Consider the following 18,971-nt stretch of genomic DNA (forward strand, 5'->3'; position numbering starts at 1 on the left):
TGGTGTATTAGGCTATTCTTTACCATTGTTAACTGTTATAGACGTGTATTAAAACTAGTGTATTTCGCTGTTCATTATCATTGTTAACTGTTTTAGACGTGTATTAAAACTGTTGTATTAGGCTATTCATTAACATTGTTAACTGTTTTAGACGTGTATTAAAACTAGTGTATTAGGCTGTTCATTTACATTGTTAACTGTTATAGACGTGTATTAAAACTAGTGTATTAGGCTGTTCGTTAACATTGTTAACTGTTTTAGACGTGTATTAAAACTAGTGTATTAGGTTGTTCATTAACATTGTTAACTGTTATAGACGTTTATTAAAACTAGTGTGTTAGGCTGTTCCTTAACATTGTTAACTCTTTTAGACGTGTATTAAAACTGGTGTATTAGGCTATTCATTAACATTGTTAACTGTTTTAGACGTGTTTTAAAACTAGTGTATTACGCTATTCATTAACATTTTTAACTGTTTTAGACGTGTAAAACTAGTGTATTACGCTATTCATTAACATTATTAACTGTTTTATACGTGTTTTAAAACTAGTGTCTTAGGCTATTCATTAACAGAGTTAACTGTTTTAGACGTGTATTATAACTAGTGTATTAGGCTATTCATTAACATTGTTAACTGTGTTAGACGTGTTTTAAAACTAGTGTATTAGGCTATTCATTAACAGTGTTAACTGTTATAGACGTATATTAAAACTAGTGTATTAGGCTATTCATTAACATTGTTATGTGTTTTAGACGTGTATTAAAACTAGTGTATTACGCTATTCTTTAACATTGTTAACTGTTATAGACGTGTTTTAAAACTAGTGTATTTGGCTGTTCATTATCATTGTTAACTGTTTTAGACGTGTATTAAAACTGGTGTATTAGGCTATTCATTAACATTGTTAACTGTTTTAGACGTGTATTAAAACTAGTGTATTAGGCTGTTCATTTACATTGTTAACTGTTATAGACGTGTATTAAAACTAGTGTATTAGGCTGTTCGTTAACATTGTTAACTGTTTTAGACGTGTATTGAAACTACTAGTGTATTAGGCTGTTCATTAACATTGTTAACTGTTTTAGACGTGTATTAAAAGTGGTTTATTAGTCTATTCATTAACATTGTTAACTGTTTTAGACGTGTATTAAAACTAGTGTATTAGGCTATTCATTAACAGTGTTAACTGTTTTAGACGTGTATTAAAACTAGTGTATTAGGCTATTCATTAACAGTGTTAACTGTTTTAGACGTATATTAAAACTAGTGTATTAGGCTATTCATTAACATTGTTATCTGTTTTAGACGTGTATTAAAACTAGTGTATTACGCTATTCTTTAACATTGTTAACTGTTATAGACGTGTATCAAAACTAGTGTATCAGGCTGTTCATTAACATTGTTAACTGTTTTAGACGTGTATTAAAACTGGTGTATTAGGCTATTCATTAACATTGTTAACTGTTTTAGACGTGTATTAAAACTAGTGTATTAGGCTGTTCATTAACATTGTTAACTGTTATAGACGTGTATTAATACTAGTGTATTAGGCTGTTCGTTAACATTGTTAACTGTTTTAGACGTGTATTAAAACTAGTGTATTAGGCTGTTCATTAACATTGTCAATTGTTTTAGACGTGTATTAAAACTGGTGTATTAGGCTGTTCATTAACATTGTTAACTGTTTTAGACGTGTATTAAAACTAGTGTATTAGGCTGTTCATTAACATTTTTAACTGTTTTAGACGTGTATTAAAACTGGTGTATTAGGCTATTCATTAACATTGTTAACTGTTTTAGACGTGTATTAAAACTAGTGTATTAGGCTATTCATTAACATTGTTAACTGTTTTAGACGTGTATTAAAACTGGTGTATTAGGCTATTCATTAACATTTTTAACTGTTTTAGACATGTATTAAAACTGGTGTATTAGGCTGTTCATTAACATTGTTAACTGTTATAAACGTGTATTAAAACTAGTGTATTAGGCTGTTCATTAACATTGTTAATTGTTTTAGACGTGTATTAAAACTAGTGTATTACGCTATTCATTAACATTGTTAGCTGTTTTAGACGTGTATTAAAACTAGTGTATTAGGCTATTCATTAACAGTGTTAACTGTTATAGACGTGTATTAAAACTAGTGTATTAGGCTTTTCATCAACATTGTTAACTGTTTTAGACGTGTATTAAAACTAGTGTATTAGGCTATTCCTTAACAGTGTTGACTGTTATAGACGTATATTAAAACTAGTGTAATAGGCTATTCATTAACATTGTTATCTGTTTTAGACGTGTATTAAAACTAGTGTATTAGGCTGTTCATTAACATTGTCAATTGTTTTAGACGTGTATTAAAACTGGTGTATTAGGCTGTTCATTAACATTGTTAACTGTTTTAGACGTGTATTAAAACTAGTGTATTAGGCTGTTCATTAACATTTTTAACTGTTTTAGACGTGTATTAAAACTGGTGTATTAGGCTATTCATTAACATTGTTAACTGTTTTAGACGTGTATTAAAACTAGTGTATTAGGCTATTCATTAACATTGTTAACTGTTTTAGACGTGTATTAAAACTGGTGTATTAGGCTATTCATTAACATTGTTAACTGTTTTAGACATGTATTAAAACTGGTGTATTAGGCTGTTCATTAACATTGTTAACTGTTATAAACGTGTATTAAAACTAGTGTATTAGGCTGTTCATTAACATTGTTAATTGTTTTAGACGTGTATTAAAACTAGTGTATTACGCTATTCATTAACATTGTTAGCTGTTTTAGACGTGTATTAAAACTAGTGTATTAGGCTATTCATTAACAGTGTTAACTGTTATAGACGTGTTTAAAACTAGTGTATTAGGCTTTTCATCAACATTGTTAACTGTTTTAGACGTGTATTAAAACTAGTGTATTAGGCTATTCCTTAACAGTGTTAACTGTTATAGACGTATATTAAAACTAGTGTAATAGGCTATTCATTAACATTGTTATCTGTTTTAGACGTGTATTAAAACTAGTGTATTACGCTATTCTTTAACATTGTTAATTGTTATAGACGTGTATTAAAACTCGTGTATTAGGCTGTTCATTAACATTGTTAACTGTTTTAGACGTGTATTAAAACTGGTGTGTTAGGCTTTTCATTAACATTGTTAGCTCTTTTAGACGTGTATTAAAACTAGTGTGTTAGGCTGTTCATTAACATTGTTACCTGTTATAGACGTGTATTAAAACTAGTGTATTAGGCTATTCATTAACAGTGTTAACTGTTATAGACGTATATTAAAACTAGTGTATTACGCTATTCATTAACATTGTGAACTGTTTTAGACGTGTGTTAAAACTAGTGTTTTAGGCTATTCATTAACAGTGTTAACTGTTATAGACGTGTATTAAAACTAGTGTTTTAGGCTTTTCATTAACATTGTTAACTGTTTTAGCCGTATATTAAAACTAGTGTATTAGGCTATTCATTAACATTGTTATCTGTTTTAGACGTGTATTAAAACTAGTGTATTACGCTATTCTTTAACATTGTTAACTGTTATAGACGTGTATTAAAACTAGTGTATTAGGCTGTTCATCAAAATTGTTAACTGTTTTAGACGTGTATTAAAACTGGTGTATTAGGCTATTCATTAACATTGTTAACTGTTATAGACGTGTATTAAAACTCGTGTATTAGGCTGTTCTTTAACATTGTTAACTGTTTTAGACGTGTATTAAAACTGGTGTGTTAGGCTTTTCATTAACATTGTTAGCTCTTTTAGACGTGTATTAAAACTAGTGTGTTAGGCTGTTCATTAACATTGTTACCTGTTATAGACGTGTATTAAAACTAGTGTATTAGGCTATTCATTAACAGTGTTAACTGTTATAGACGTATATTAAAACTAGTGTATTACGCTATTCATTAACATTGTGAACTGTTTTAGACGTGTGTTAAAACTAGTGTTTTAGGCTATTCATTAACAGTGTTAACTGTTATAGACGTGTATTAAAACTCTAGTGTTTTAGGCTATTCATTAACATTGTTAACTGTTTTAGCCGTATATTAAAACTAGTGTATTAGGCTATTCATTAACATTGTTATCTGTTTTAGACGTGTATTAAAACTAGTGTATTACGCTATTCTTTAACATTGTTAACTGTTATAGACGTGTATTAAAACTAGTGTATTAGGCTGTTCATCAAAATTGTTAACTGTTTTAGACGTGTATTAAAACTGGTGTATTAGGCTATTCATTAACATTGTTAACTGTTATAGATGTGGATTAAAACTAGCGTATTAGGCTGTTCGTTAACTTTGTTAACTGTTTTAAACGTGTATTAAAACTAGTGTATTAGGCTGTTCATTAACATTGTTAACTGTTTTAGACGTGTATTAAAACTGGTGTATTAGGCTGTTCATTAACATTGTTAACTGTTATTGACGTGTATTAAAAGTAGTGTATTAGGCTGTTCATTAACATTGTTAACTGTTTTAGACGTGTATTAAAACTAGTGTATTAGGCTGTTCATTAACATTGTTAATTGTTTTAGACGTGTATTAAAACTAGTGTATTAGGCTGTTCATTAACATTGTTAACTGTTTTAGACGTGTATTAAAACTGGTGTATTAGGCTATTCATTAACATTGTTAACTGTTTTAGACGTGTATTAAAACTAGTGTATTAGGCTATTCATTAACATTGTTAACTGTTTTAGACGAGTATTAAAACTGGTGTATTAGGCTATTCATTAAAATTGTTAACTGTTTTAGACGTGTATTAAAACTAGTGTATTAGGCTGTTACTTAACATTGTTAACTGTTATAGACGTGTATTAAAACTAGTGTATTAGGCTGTTCATTAACATTGTTAACTGTTTTAGACGTGTGTTAAAACTGGTGTTTTAGGCTATTCATTAACATTGTTAACTGTTTTAGACGTGTATTAAAACTAGTGTATTAGGCTATTCATTAACGTTGTTAACTGTTTTAGACGTGTATTAAAATTGGTGTATTAGGCTATTCATTAACATTGTTAACTGTTTTAGACGTGTATTAAAACTAGTGTTTTAGGCTGTTCATTAACATTGTTAACTGTTATAGACGTGTATTAAAACTAGTGTATTAGGCTATTCATTAACAGTGTTAACTGTTATAGACGTATATTAAAACTAGTGTATTACGCTATTCATTAACATTGTGAACTGTTTTAGACGTGTATTAAAACTAATGTATTAGGCTATTCATTAACAGTGTTAACTGTTATAGACGTGTATTAAAACTAGTGTATTAGGCTGTTCATTAACATTGTTAACTGTTTTAGACTTGTATTAAAACTGGTGTATTAGGCTATTCATTAACATTGTTAACTGTTTTAGACGTGTATTAAAACTAGTGTATTAGGCTATTCATTAACATTGTTAACTGTTTTAGACGAGTATTAAAACTGGTGTATTAGGCTATTCATTAAAATTGTTAACTGTTTTAGACGTGTATTAAAACTAGTGTATTAGGCTGTTACTTAACATTGTTAACTGTTATAGACGTGTATTAAAACTAGTGTATTAGGCTGTTCATTAACATTGTTAACTGTTTTAGACGTGTGTTAAAACTGGTGTTTTAGGCTATTCATTAACATTGTTAACTGTTTTAGACGTGTATTAAAACTAGTGTATTAGGCTATTCATTAACGTTGTTAACTGTTTTAGACGTGTATTAAAATTGGTGTATTAGGCTATTCATTAACATTGTTAACTGTTTTAGACGTGTATTAAAACTAGTGTTTTAGGCTGTTCATTAACATTGTTAACTGTTATAGACGTGTATTAAAACTAGTGTATTAGGCTATTCATTAACAGTGTTAACTGTTATAGACGTATATTAAAACTAGTGTATTACGCTATTCATTAACATTGTGAACTGTTTTAGACGTGTATTAAAACTAATGTATTAGGCTATTCATTAACAGTGTTAACTGTTATAGACGTGTATTAAAACTAGTGTATTAGGCTGTTCATTAACATTGTTAACTGTTTTAGACTTGTATTAAAACTGGTGTATTAGGCTATTCATTAACATTGTTAACTGTTTTAGACGTGTATTAAAACTAGTGTATTAATCTATTCATTAACATTGTTAACTGTTTTAGACGAGTATTAAAACTGGTGTATTAGGCTATTCATTAAAATTGTTAACTGTTTTAGACGTGTATTAAAACTAGTGTATTAGGCTGTTACTTAACATTGTTAACTGTTATAGACGTGTATTAAAACTAGTGTATTAGGCTGTTCATTAACATTGTTAACTGTTTTAGACGTGTGTTAAAACTGGTGTTTTAGGCTATTCATTAACATTGTTAACTGTTTTAGACGTGTATTAAAACTAGTGTATTAGGCTGTTCATTAACATTGTTAACTGTTTTAGACGTGTATTAAAACTGGTGTATTAGGCTGTTCATTAACATTGTTAACTGTTATTGACGTGTATTAAAACTAGTGTATTAGGCTGTTCATTAACATTGTTAACTGTTATTGACGTGTATTAAAAGTAGTGTATTAGGCTGTTCATTAACATTGTTAACTGTTTTAGACGTGTATTAAAACTAGTGTATTAGGCTGTTCATTAACATTGTTAATTGTTTTAGACGTGTATTAAAACTAGTGTATTAGGCTGTTCATTAACATTGTTAACTGTTTTAGACGTGTATTAAAACTGGTGTATTAGGCTATTCATTAACATTGTTAACTGTTTTAGACGTGTATTAAAACTAGTGTATTAGGCTATTCATTAACATTGTTAACTGTTTTAGACGAGTATTAAAACTGGTGTATTAGGCTATTCATTAAAATTGGTAACTGTTTTAGACGTGTATTAAAACTAGTGTATTAGGCTGTTACTTAACATTGTTAACTGTTATAGACGTGTATTAAAACTAGTGTATTAGGCTGTTCATTAACATTGTTAACTGTTTTAGACGTGTGTTGAAACTGGTGTGTTAGGCTATTCATTAACATTGTTAACTGTTTTAGACGTGTATTAAAACTAGTGTATTAGGCTATTCATTAACGTTGTTAACTGTTTTAGACGTGTATTAAAACTGGTGTATTAGGCTATTCATTAACATTGTTAACTGTTTTAGACGTGTATTAAAACTAGTGTTTTAGGCTGTTCATTAACATTGTTAACTGTTATAGACGTGTATTAAAACTAGTGTATTAGGCTATTCATTAACAGTGTTAACTGTTATAGACGTATATTAAAACTAGTGTATTACGCTATTCATTAACATTGTGAACTGTTTTAGACGTGTATTAAAACTAATGTATTAGGCTATTCATTAACAGTGTTAACTGTTATAGACGTGTATTAAAACTAGTGTATTAGGCTGTTCATTAACATTGTTAACTGTTTTAGACGTGTATTAAAACTGGTGTATTAGGCTATTCATTAACATTGTTAACTGTTTTAGACGTGTATTAAAACTGGTGTATTAGGCTATTCATTAACATTGTTAACTGTTTTAGACGAGTATTAAAACTGGTGTATTAGGCTATTCATTAAAATTGTTAACTGTTTTAGACGTGTATTAAAACTAGTGTATTAGGCTGTTACTTAACATTGTTAACTGTTATAGACGTGTATTAAAACTAGTGTATTAGGCTGTTCATTAACATTGTTAACTGTTTTAGACGTGTGTTAAAACTGGTGTTTTAGGCTATTCATTAACATTGTTAACTGTTTTAGACGTGTATTAAAACTAGTGTATTAGGCTATTCATTAACGTTGTTAACTGTTTTAGACGTGTATTAAAACTGGTGTTTTAGGCTATTCATTAACATTGTTAACTGTTTTAGACGTGTATTAAAACTAGTGTTTTAGGCTGTTCATTAACATTGTTAACTGTTATAGACGTGTATTAAAACTAGTGTATTAGGCTATTCATTAACAGTGCTAACTGTTATAGACGTATATTAAAACTAGTGTATTACGCTATTCATTAACATTGTGAACTGTTTTAGACGTGTATTAAAACTAATGTATTAGGCTATCCATTAACAGTGTTAACTGTTATAGACGTGTATTAAAACTAGTGTTTTAGGCTTTTCATTAACATTGTTAACTGTTTTAGACGTGTATTAAAACTGGTGTATTAGGCTGTTCATTAACTTTGTTAACTGTTATAGACGTGTATTAAAACTAGTGTATTAGGCTGTTCGTTAACTTTGTTAACTGTTTTAGACGTGTATTAAAACTAGTGTATTAGGCTATTCATTAACAGTGTTAACTGTTATAGACGTGTATTAAAACTGGTGTATTAGGCTGTTCATTAACTTTGTTAACTGTTATAGACGTGTATTAAAACTAGTGTATTAGGCTGTTCGTTAACTTTGTTAACTGTTTTAGACGTGTATTAAAACTAGTGTATTAGGCTGTTCATAAACATTGTTAACTGTTTTAGACGTGTATTAAAACTGGTGTATTAGGCTGTTCATTAACATTGTTAACTGTTATTGACGTGTATTAAAAGTAGTGTATTAGGCTGTTCATTAACATTGTTAACTGTTTTAGACGTGTATTAAAATTGGTGTATTAGGCTATTCATTAACATTGTTAACTGTTTTAGACGTGTATTAAAACTAGTGTATTAGGCTATTCATTAACTTTGTTAACTGTTTTAGACGTGTATTAAAACTGGTGTATTAGGCTATTCATTAACATTGTTAACTGTTTTAGACGTGTATTAAAACTAGTGTATTAGGCTGTTCATTAACATTGTTAACTGTTATAGACGTGTATTAAAACTAGTGTATTAGGCTGTTCATTAACATTGTTAACTGTTTTAGACGTGTGTTAAAACTGGTGTTTTAGGCTATTCATTAACATTGTTAACTGTTTTAGACGTGTATTAAAACTAGTGTATTAGGCTATTCATTAACATTGTTAACTGTTTTAGACGTGTATTAAAACTGGTGTATTAGGCTATTCATTAACATTGTTGACTGTTTTAGACGTGTATTAAAACTAGTGTTTTAGGCTGTTCATTAACATTGTTAACTGTTATAGACGTGTATTAAAACTAGTGTATTAGGCTATTCATTAACAGTGTTAACTGTTATAGACGTATATTAAAACTAGTCTGTTACGCTATTCATTAACATTGTGAACTGTTTTAGACGTGTATTAAAACTAATGTTTTAGGCTATTCATTAACAGTGTTAACTGTTATAGACGTGTATTAAAACTAGTGTTTTAGGCTTTTCATTAACATTGTTAACTGTTTTAGACGTGTAATAAAACTAGTGTATTAGGCTATTCATTAACAGTGTTATCTGTTTTAGACGTGTATTAAAACTAGTGTATTACGCTATTCTTTAACATTGATAAATGTTATAGACGTGTATTAAAACTAGTGTATTAGGCTGTTCATTAAAATTGTTAACTGTTTTAGACGTGTATTAAAACTGGTGTATTAGGCTATTCATTAACATTGTTAACTGTTATAGACGTGTATTAAAACTGGTGTATCAGGCTGTTCCTTAACTTTGTTAACTGTTATAGAAGTGTATTAAAACTAGTGTATTAGGCTGTTCGTTAACTTTGTTAACTGTTTTAGACGTGTATTAAAACTAGTGTATTAGGTTGTTCATTAACATTGTTAACTGTTTTAGACGTGTATTAAAACTAGTGTATTAGGCTGTTCATTAACATTGTTAACTGTTTTAGACGTGTATTAAAACTGGTGTATTAGGCTGTTCATTAACATTGTTAACTGTTATTGACGTGTATTAAAAGTAGTGTATTAGGCTGTTCATTAACATTGTTAACTGTTTTAGACGTGTATTAAAACTGGTGTATTAGGCTATTCATTAACATTGTTAACTGTTTTAGACGTGTATTAAAACTAGTGTATTAGGCTAATCATTAACATTGTTAACTGTTTTAGACGTGTATTAAAACTGGTGTATTAGGCTATTCATTAACATTGTTAACTGTTTTAGACGTGTATTAAAACTAGTGTATTAGGTTGTTCATTAACATTGTTAACTGTTTTAGACGTGTATTAAAACTGGTGTATTAGGCTATTCATTAACATTGTTAACTGTTTTAGACGTGTATTAAAACTAGTGTATTAGGTTGTTCATTAACATTGTTAACTGTTATAGACGTGTATTAAAACTAGTGTATTAGGCTGTTCATTAACATTGTTAACTGTTTTAGACGTGTGTTAAAACTGGTAATTTAGGCTATTCATTAACGTTGTTAACTGTTTTAGACGTGTATTAAAACTAGTGTATTAGGCTATTCGTTAACATTGTTAACTGTTTTAGACGTGTATTAAAACTGGTGTATTAGGCTATTCATTAACATTGTTAACTGTTTTAGACGTGTATTAAAACTAGTGTATTACGCTATTCATTAACATTGTGAACTGTTTTAGACGTGTATTAAAACTAGTGTATTAGGCTATTCATTAACAGTGTTAACTGTTATAGACGTGTATTAAAACTAGTGTATTAGGCTTTTCATTAACAGTGTTAACTGTTGTAGACGTATATTAAAACTAGTGTATTAGGCTGTTCATTAACATTGTTAACTGTTTTAGACGTGTATTAAAACTGGTGTATTAGGCTGTTCATTAACATTGTTAACTGTTATTGACGTGTATTAAAAGTAGTGTATTAGGCTGTTCATTAACATTGTTAACTGTTTTAGACGTGTATTAAAACTGGTGTTTTAGGCTTTTCATTAACATTGTTAACTTTTTTAGACGTGTATTAAAACTACTGTACTAGGCTATTCATTAACAGTGTTATCTGTTTTAGACGTGTATTAAAACTAGTGTATTACGCTATTCTTTAACATTGTTAACTGTTATAGACGTATTAAAACTAGTGTATTAGGCTGTTCATTAAAATTGTTAACTGTTTTAGACGTGTATTAAAACTGGTGTATTAGGCTATTCATTAACATTGTTAACTGTTTTAGACGTGTGTTAAAACTAGTGTATTAGGTTGTTCATTAACATTGTTAACTGTTATAGACGTGTATTAAAACTAGTGTATTAGGCTGTTCATTAACATTGTTAACTGTTTTAGACGTGTGTTAAATTTGGTAATTTAGGCTATTCATTAACGTTGTTAACTGTTTTAGACGTGTATTAAAACTAGTGTATTAGGCTATTCGTTAACATTGTTAACTGTTTTAGACGTGTATTAAAACTGGTGTATTAGGCTATTCATTAACATTGTTAACTGTTTTAGACGTGTATTAAAACTAGTGTATTACGCTATTCATTAACATTGTGAACTGTTTTAGACGTGTATTAAAACTAGTGTATTAGGCTATTCATTAACAGTGTTAACTGTTATAGACGTGTATTAAAACTAGTGTATTAGGCTATTCATTAACAGTGTTAACTAACTGTTTTAGACGTGTATTAAAACTAGTGTATTAGGCTATTCATTAACAGTGTTAACTGTTATAGACGTGTATTAAAACTAGTGTTTTAGGCTTTTCATTAACATTGTTAACTTTTTTAGACGTGTATTAAAACTACTGTACTAGGCTATTCATTAACAGTGTTATCTGTTTTAGACGTGTATTAAAACTAGTGTATTACGCTATTCTTTAACATTGTTAACTGTTATAGACGTATTAAAACTAGTGTATTAGGCTGTTCATTAAAATAGTTAACTGTTTTAGACGTGTATTAAAACTGGTGTATTAGGCTATTCATTAACATTGTTAACTGTTATAGACGTGTATTAAAACTGGTGTATTAGGCTGTTCATTAACTTTGTTAACTGTTATAGACGTGTATTAAAACTAGTGTATTAGGCTGTTCGTTAACTTTGTTAACTGTTTTAGACGTGTATTAAAACTGGTGTATTAGGCTATTCATTAACATTGTTAACTCTTTTAGACGTGTATTAAAACTAGTGTATTAGGCTATTCATTAACTTTGTTAACTGTTTTAGACGTGTATTAAAACTGGTGTATTAGGCTATTCATTAACATTGTTAACTGTTTTAGACGTGTATTAAAACTAGTGTATTAGGCTGTTCATTAACATTGTTAACTGTTTTAGACGTGTATTAAAACTGGTGTATTAGGCTATTCATTAACACTGTTAACTGTTATAGAGGTGTATTAAAACTGGTGTATTAGGCTATTCATTAACATTGTTAACTGTTTTAGACGTGTATTAAAACTAGTGTATTAGGCTATTCTTAAACATTGTTAACTGTTTTAGACGTGTATTAAAACTAGTGTATTAGGCTGTTCATTAAAATTGTTAACTGTTTTAGACGTGTATTAAAACTGGTGTATTAGGCTATTCATTAACATTGTTAACTGTTATAGACGTGTATTAAAACTGGTGTATTAGGCCGTTCATTAACTTTGTTAATTGTTATAGACGTGTATTAAAACTAGTGTATTAGGCTGTTCGTTAACTTTGTCAACTGTTTTAGACGTGTATTAAAACTGGTGTATTAGGCTATTCATTAACATTGTTAACTCTTTTAGACGTGTATTAAAACTAGTGTATTAGGCTATTCATTAACATTGTTAACTGTTTTAGACGTGTATTAAAACTGGTGTATCAGGCTGTTCATTAACTTTGTTAACTGTTTTAGACGTGTATTAAAACTAGTGTTTTAGGCTTTTCATTAACATTGTTAACTTTTTTAGACGTGTATTAAAACTGGTGTATTAGGCTATTCATTAACAGTGTTATCTGTTTTAGACGTGTATTAAAACTAGTGTATTACGCTATTCTTTAACATTGTTAACTGTTATAGACGTATTAAAACTAGTGTATTAGGCTGTTCATTAAAATTGTTAACTGTTTTAGAGACGTGTATTAAAACTGGTGTATTAGGCTATTCATTAACATTGTTAACTGTTATAGACGTGTATTAAAACTGGTGTATTAGGCTGTTCATTAACTTTGTTAACTGTTATAGACGTGTATTAAAACTAGTGTATTAGGCTGTTCGTTAACTTTGTTAACTGTTTTAGACGTGTATTAAAACTGGTGTATTAGGCTATTCATTAACATTGTTAACTCTTTTAGACGTGTATGAAAACTAGTGTATTAGGCTATTCATTAACATTGTTAACTGTTTTAGACGTGTATTAAAACTGGTGTATTAGGCTATTCATTAACATTGTTAACTGTTTTAGACGTGTATTAAAACTAGTGTATTAGGCTGTTCATTAACATTGTTAACTGTTTTAGACGTGTATTAAAACTGGTGTATTAGGCTATTCATTAACATTGTTAACTGTTATAGACGTGTATTAAAACTGGTGTATTAGGCTATTCATTAACATTGTTAACTGTTTTAGACGTGTATTAAAACTAGTGTATTAGGCTATTCTTAAACATTGTTAACTGTTTTAGACGTGTATTAAAACTAGTGTATTAGGCTGTTCATTAAAATTGTTAACTGTTTTAGACGTGTATTAAAACTGGTGTATTAGGCTATTCATTAACATTGTTAACTGTTATAGACGTGTATTAAAACTGGTGTATTAGGCTGTTCATTAACTTTGTTAATTGTTATAGACGTGTATTAAAACTAGTGTATTAGGCTGTTCGTTAACTTTGTCAACTGTTTTAGACGTGTATTAAAACTGGTGTATTAGGCTATTCATTAACATTGTTAACTCTTTTAGACGTGTATTAAAACTAGTGTATTAGGCTATTCATTAACATTGTTAACTGTTTTAGACGCGTATTAAAACTGGTGTATTAGGCTATTCATTAACATTGTTAACTGTTTTAGACGTGTATTAAAACTAGTGTATTAGGCTGTTCATTAACCTTGTTAACTGTTTTAGACGTGTATTAAAACTGGTGTATTAGGCTATTCATTAACATTGTTAACTGTTATAGACGTGTATTAAAACTGGTGTATCAGGCTGTTCATTAACTTTGTTAACTGTTGTAGACGTGTATTAAAACTAGTGTATTAGGTTGTTCGTTAACTTTGTTAACTGTTTTAGACGTGTATTAAAACTGGTGTATTAGGCTATTCATTAACATTGTTAACTCTTTTAGACGTGTATTAAAACTAGTGTATCAGGCTATTCATTAACATTGTTAACTGTTTTAGACGTGTATTAAAACTGGTGTATTAGGCTATTCATTAACATTGTTAACTCTTTTAGACGTGTATTAAAACTAGTGTATCAGGCTATTCATTAACATTGTTAACTGTTTTAGACGTGTATTAAAACTGGTGTATTAGGCTATTCATTAACATTGTTAACTGTTTTAGACGTGTATTAAAACTAGTGTATTAGGCTGTTCATTAACATTGTTAACTCTTTTAGACGTGTATTAAAACTAGTGTATTAGGCTATTCATTAACATTGTTAACTGTTTTAGACGTGTATTAAAACTGGTGTATTAGGCTATTCATTATTATTGTTAACTGTTTTAGACGTGTATCAAAACTAGTGTATTAGGCTGTTCATTAACATTGTTAACTGTTGTAGACGTGTATTAAAACTAGTGTTTTAGGCTGTTCATTAACATTGTTAACTGTTTTAGACGTGTGTTAAAACTGGTGTTTTAGGCTATTCATTAACATTGTTAACTGTTTTAGACGTGTATTAAAACTAGTGTATTAGGCTATTCTTTAACATTGTTAACTGTTTTAGACGTGTATTAAAACTGGTGTATTAGGCTATTCATTAACATTGTTAACTGTTTTAGACGTGTATTAAAACTAGTGTTTTAGGCTGTGCATTAACATTGTTAACTGTTGTAGACGTGTATTAAAACTAATGTATTAGGCTATTCATTAACATTGTTAACTGTTTTAGACGTGTATTAAAACTAGTGTATTAGGCTGATCATTAACATTGTAAACTGTTATAGACGTGTATTAAAACTAGTGTATTAGGCTGTTCATTAACGTTGTTATTTGTTTTAGACGTGTATTAAAACTGGTGTATTAGGCTATTCATTAACATTGTTAACTGTTTTAGACGTGTATTAAAACTAGTGTATTACGCTATTCATTAACATTGTTAACTTTTTTATACGTGTATTAAAACTAATGTATTAGGCTATTCATTAACAGTGTTAACTGTTTTAGACGTGTATTAAAACTATTGTATTAGGCTCTTCATTAACAGTGTTAACTGTTATAGACGTTTTTTAAAACTAGTGTATTAGGCTATTCATTAACATTGTTATCTGTTTTAGACGTGTATTAAAACTAGTGTGTTACGCTATTCTTTAACATTGTTAACTGTTATAGACGTGTATTAAAACTAGTGTATTAGGCTGTTCATTAACATTGTTAACTGTTTTAGACGTGTATTAAAACTGGTGTATTAGGCTATTCATTAACATTGATAACTGTTTTAGACGTGTATTAAAACTAGTGTATTAGGCTGTTCATTAACATTATTAACTGTTATAGACGCGTATTAAAACTAGTGTATTAGGCTGTTCTTTAATATTGTTAACTGTTTTAGACGTGTATTAAAAATGGTGTATTAGGCTATTCATTAACATTGTTAACTGTTGTAGACGTGTATTAAAACTAGTGTTTTAGGCTGTTCATTAACATTGTTAACTGTTTTAGACGTGTGTTAAAACTGGTGTTTTAGGCTATTCATTAACATTGTTAACTGTTTTAGACGTGTATTAAAACTAGTGTATTAGGCTATTCTTTAACATTGTTAACTGTTTTAGACGTGTATTAAAACTGGTGTATTAGGCTATTCATTAACATTGTTAACTGTTTTAGACGTGTATTAAAACTAGTGTTTTAGGCTGTGCATTAACATTGTTAACTGTTGTAGACGTGTATTAAAACTAATGTATTAGGCTATTCATTAACATTGTTAACTGTTTTAGACGTGTATTAAAACTAGTGTATTAGGCTGATCATTAACATTGTAAACTGTTATAGACGTGTATTAAAACTAGTGTATTAGGCTGTTCATTAACGTTGTTATTTGTTTTAGACGTGTATTAAAACTGGTGTATTAGGCTATTCATTAACATTGTTAACTGTTTTAGACGTGTATTAAAACTAGTGTATTACGCTATTCATTAACATTGTTAACTTTTTTATACGTGTATTAAAACTAATGTATTAGGCTATTCATTAACAGTGTTAACTGTTTTAGACGTGTATTAAAACTATTGTATTAGGCTCTTCATTAACAGTGTTAACTGTTATAGACGTTTTTTAAAACTAGTGTATTAGGCTATTCATTAACATTGTTATCTGTTTTAGACGTGTATTAAAACTAGTGTGTTACGCTATTCTTTAACATTGTTAACTGTTATAGACGTGTATTAAAACTAGTGTATTAGGCTGTTCATTAACATTGTTAACTGTTTTAGACGTGTATTAAAACTGGTGTATTAGGCTATTCATTAACATTGTTAACTGTTTTAGACGTGTATTAAAACTAGTGTATTAGGCTGTTCATTAACATTATTAACTGTTATAGACGCGTATTAAAACTAGTGTATTAGGCTGTTCTTTAATATTGTTAACTGTTTTAGACGTGTATTAAAAATGGTGTATTAGGCTATTCATTAACATTGTTAACTGTTTTAGACGTGTATTAAAACTAGTGTATTAGGCTATTCATTAACATTGTTAACTGTTATAGACCTGTACTAAACTACTGTATTTGGCTATTAGCAGTGTTAATTGTTATAGCGTGATGTCGTGTACACTTTTTATACTTTCGAATATTTACTTTTCCTGGGAAAAAGGCTTGCGCAGTGCTATTCCATAGTAGATTTCAAAGGTCAAAATTCTAGCCATATGATTTTTCAAAATGTAATATTAAAGAAATCACAGTAGTTAATTATGATTGGCCAATGTTTGCTATACCAAAATTTTTCCAGAAGAAAAAGGTGAATAGTCGAATATGAAAAAATTGGTTCGTTTTTTTGCGGGCTGAATTTGTCGTTTCATTTCGACAGCCAGAAATGTATGCTCAGAATTTTAGTCTATGTTTACTGGACAGTTTAAATTTTGTATTGCTGCAGTTTTTTTGTTGAAGTTATTAACTGAACGTAAAGATATATACAACAGCTGTTGCAGTTTTCTACATTTTTTAGACCTGCTCATAGAGCCGATCCTGGAATTATTGTTTTATACCATTTTTTAAACGCTACTTAATCAAATTTGCCATTTTTAATGTTATCTGGGGGCTGTTTTAATTTTTTTAGCGTTTTAAAAAGTTTTCCACTTAACTTTTTGGCCGTCTGTTGACAATTTTTATCAACTGAATTTTTTCAGGAGAAGAGTGCTACGAATGGCCACATTTCACCTGCAGACGACAGAGGCAACCAGAAGAGTGAAGTTAAGAACAGAGACCAGTCAGCGGACGGAGGAGAGGGGAGAAAGGAGTCACGTGACAGGGCAGATAAGGAAAGGGAGAGATCATCCCGACACAAGTCACGATCTTCCAACAAAGACCATAAGAGCGAGAAGGAGACTGGTGGCGACAGAGCTGTAAGATGCGCTATTGTTTTTATTCACTGTTTCTGAGCATTTCACTTGTCAATTTGTTCATTCAAATGAAGTACAAAAAAACTTTTCGTAATTATAAATTAGCTAGTTAATTTCGAGAATTTTTGCAACGTGCACAGCCAAAATGCACATCGCAAAAGTTCTCAAAATCAACCAAAACATTTATCATCATTAAATAAATGCTTGCTTGTAAGTAATGTAGTTTCGAAAATTCAACTTCAGTGAAATTAAATGTAATCAATTGAATTTGAAATCGTAAAATTTGAAATCGTAACTGCTTTTGGCGACTGTTGGCATACCTTCACCCATTACCACCAATTGTCTCACTTCACGGCTTCAAATGAGTTACTTTTTGTCACAACTTTGTTGTATATCTAGCCATCCCTGTGTACCATTTAGATGTAGTTTCTGTTTTAACTCCAAGTTGCACTTCTTAAATGTTTTCTCACTAACTAACGCTTGTTCTTTTCCTTTTCAGCCACCAGATGCAGAAATGACTAATGAACACGCTTCAGAAGTAAGTGACCTATTTTGTGTTGTCTGTTACGTTACTACTTTTATCAACAGTATTTTGACAGTATATCAAGCGAATAATTTATAACTAAAAGTAACGGTTCCAAGTCTCCCCCTCCCCTCGCCTCGGGTAGAATAATAAGAATAATATAGCCCTCCGTCAGTGATTGTTATACCCCATTATAAAGGTTTATTTAAATTGTAATGGGTAGTTCCTCCCATTATTAGGCCATGCAAATTATTATCAGTCTAAAAGCACTCTCTATTTCCAGCTCAATTAAAAGGAGCTCAAAGTGAAACTGCACTTGCTTTGGCTTATGCGCGCCTGAGTTTAATTCCTACCTGACCTCATTTCCTATGATTTGTTCTCAAGTACAGGTTTTTTTTGCAATTTATCTGAGTCCGGCTGGTCTTGTTTCCATGGCCGCTTCCTGCTGCTTAAGTGTTCAATTTGCTAAAATACCCAATCAATTCCATTTGATCTTTGTGTTCATTAGTCCGATTGCAAATTATAAGTTTTTAATACAAGCATTTTTATCTAATTTAATGGGATAATTTAATGCCCTGGTGGGTTTTGATAGTTTGATATAGAGTCCCACAAACCGCCGAGGCATGGCCGTGTCAATAATTTATGTTAAATTATTTCCCAGTGAAACGAAACTTGATAGCCATGATGAGAAACATGATAAAACATGGAAAATCTTGCCAAGATCTTGCCATGTTACAAGGCAAGAAAACATCAAGATATGTACGAACTTGTATGATATTTGCATGGTTATCAAAAAACAAGATCTTGGCAAGATTTCCAAGAAAGACTAACCATGACATGGCAAGATATACCAAGTCGTAAAAATTAAAAAGCACCTTCAAACAAGAATTAGCACGAATTCATGTGATTAAGCACGATTTATCAAGAATTGTCGGAAAATTCAGC

The 18,971-nt window shown here is 29.7% G+C and overlaps 1 protein-coding gene across 3 annotated transcripts in view; it reads left to right on the top strand.

Moving 5' to 3' along the window:
• Positions 1 to 18,971, top strand: part of LOC142343999 (uncharacterized) — an 82,451-nt gene that overhangs the window by 49,953 nt on the left and 13,527 nt on the right. For 2 of the 3 annotated variants that reach the window (XM_075395434.1, XM_075395435.1), the window contains 2 exons: positions 17,291 to 17,506; positions 18,003 to 18,041. In XM_075395434.1, the coding sequence (XP_075251549.1) occupies positions 17,291 to 17,506; positions 18,003 to 18,041 (255 nt within the window). The remainder of the gene's footprint in view (positions 1 to 17,290; positions 17,507 to 18,002; positions 18,042 to 18,971) is intronic. The other variant, XM_075395436.1, reaches the window with a different exon arrangement.

This window comes from Convolutriloba macropyga, chromosome 8, assembly GCF_964194025.1.
Source record: "Convolutriloba macropyga chromosome 8, txConMacr16.3, whole genome shotgun sequence".
Classification (NCBI taxonomy): domain Eukaryota; kingdom Metazoa; phylum Xenacoelomorpha; order Acoela; family Convolutidae; genus Convolutriloba; species Convolutriloba macropyga.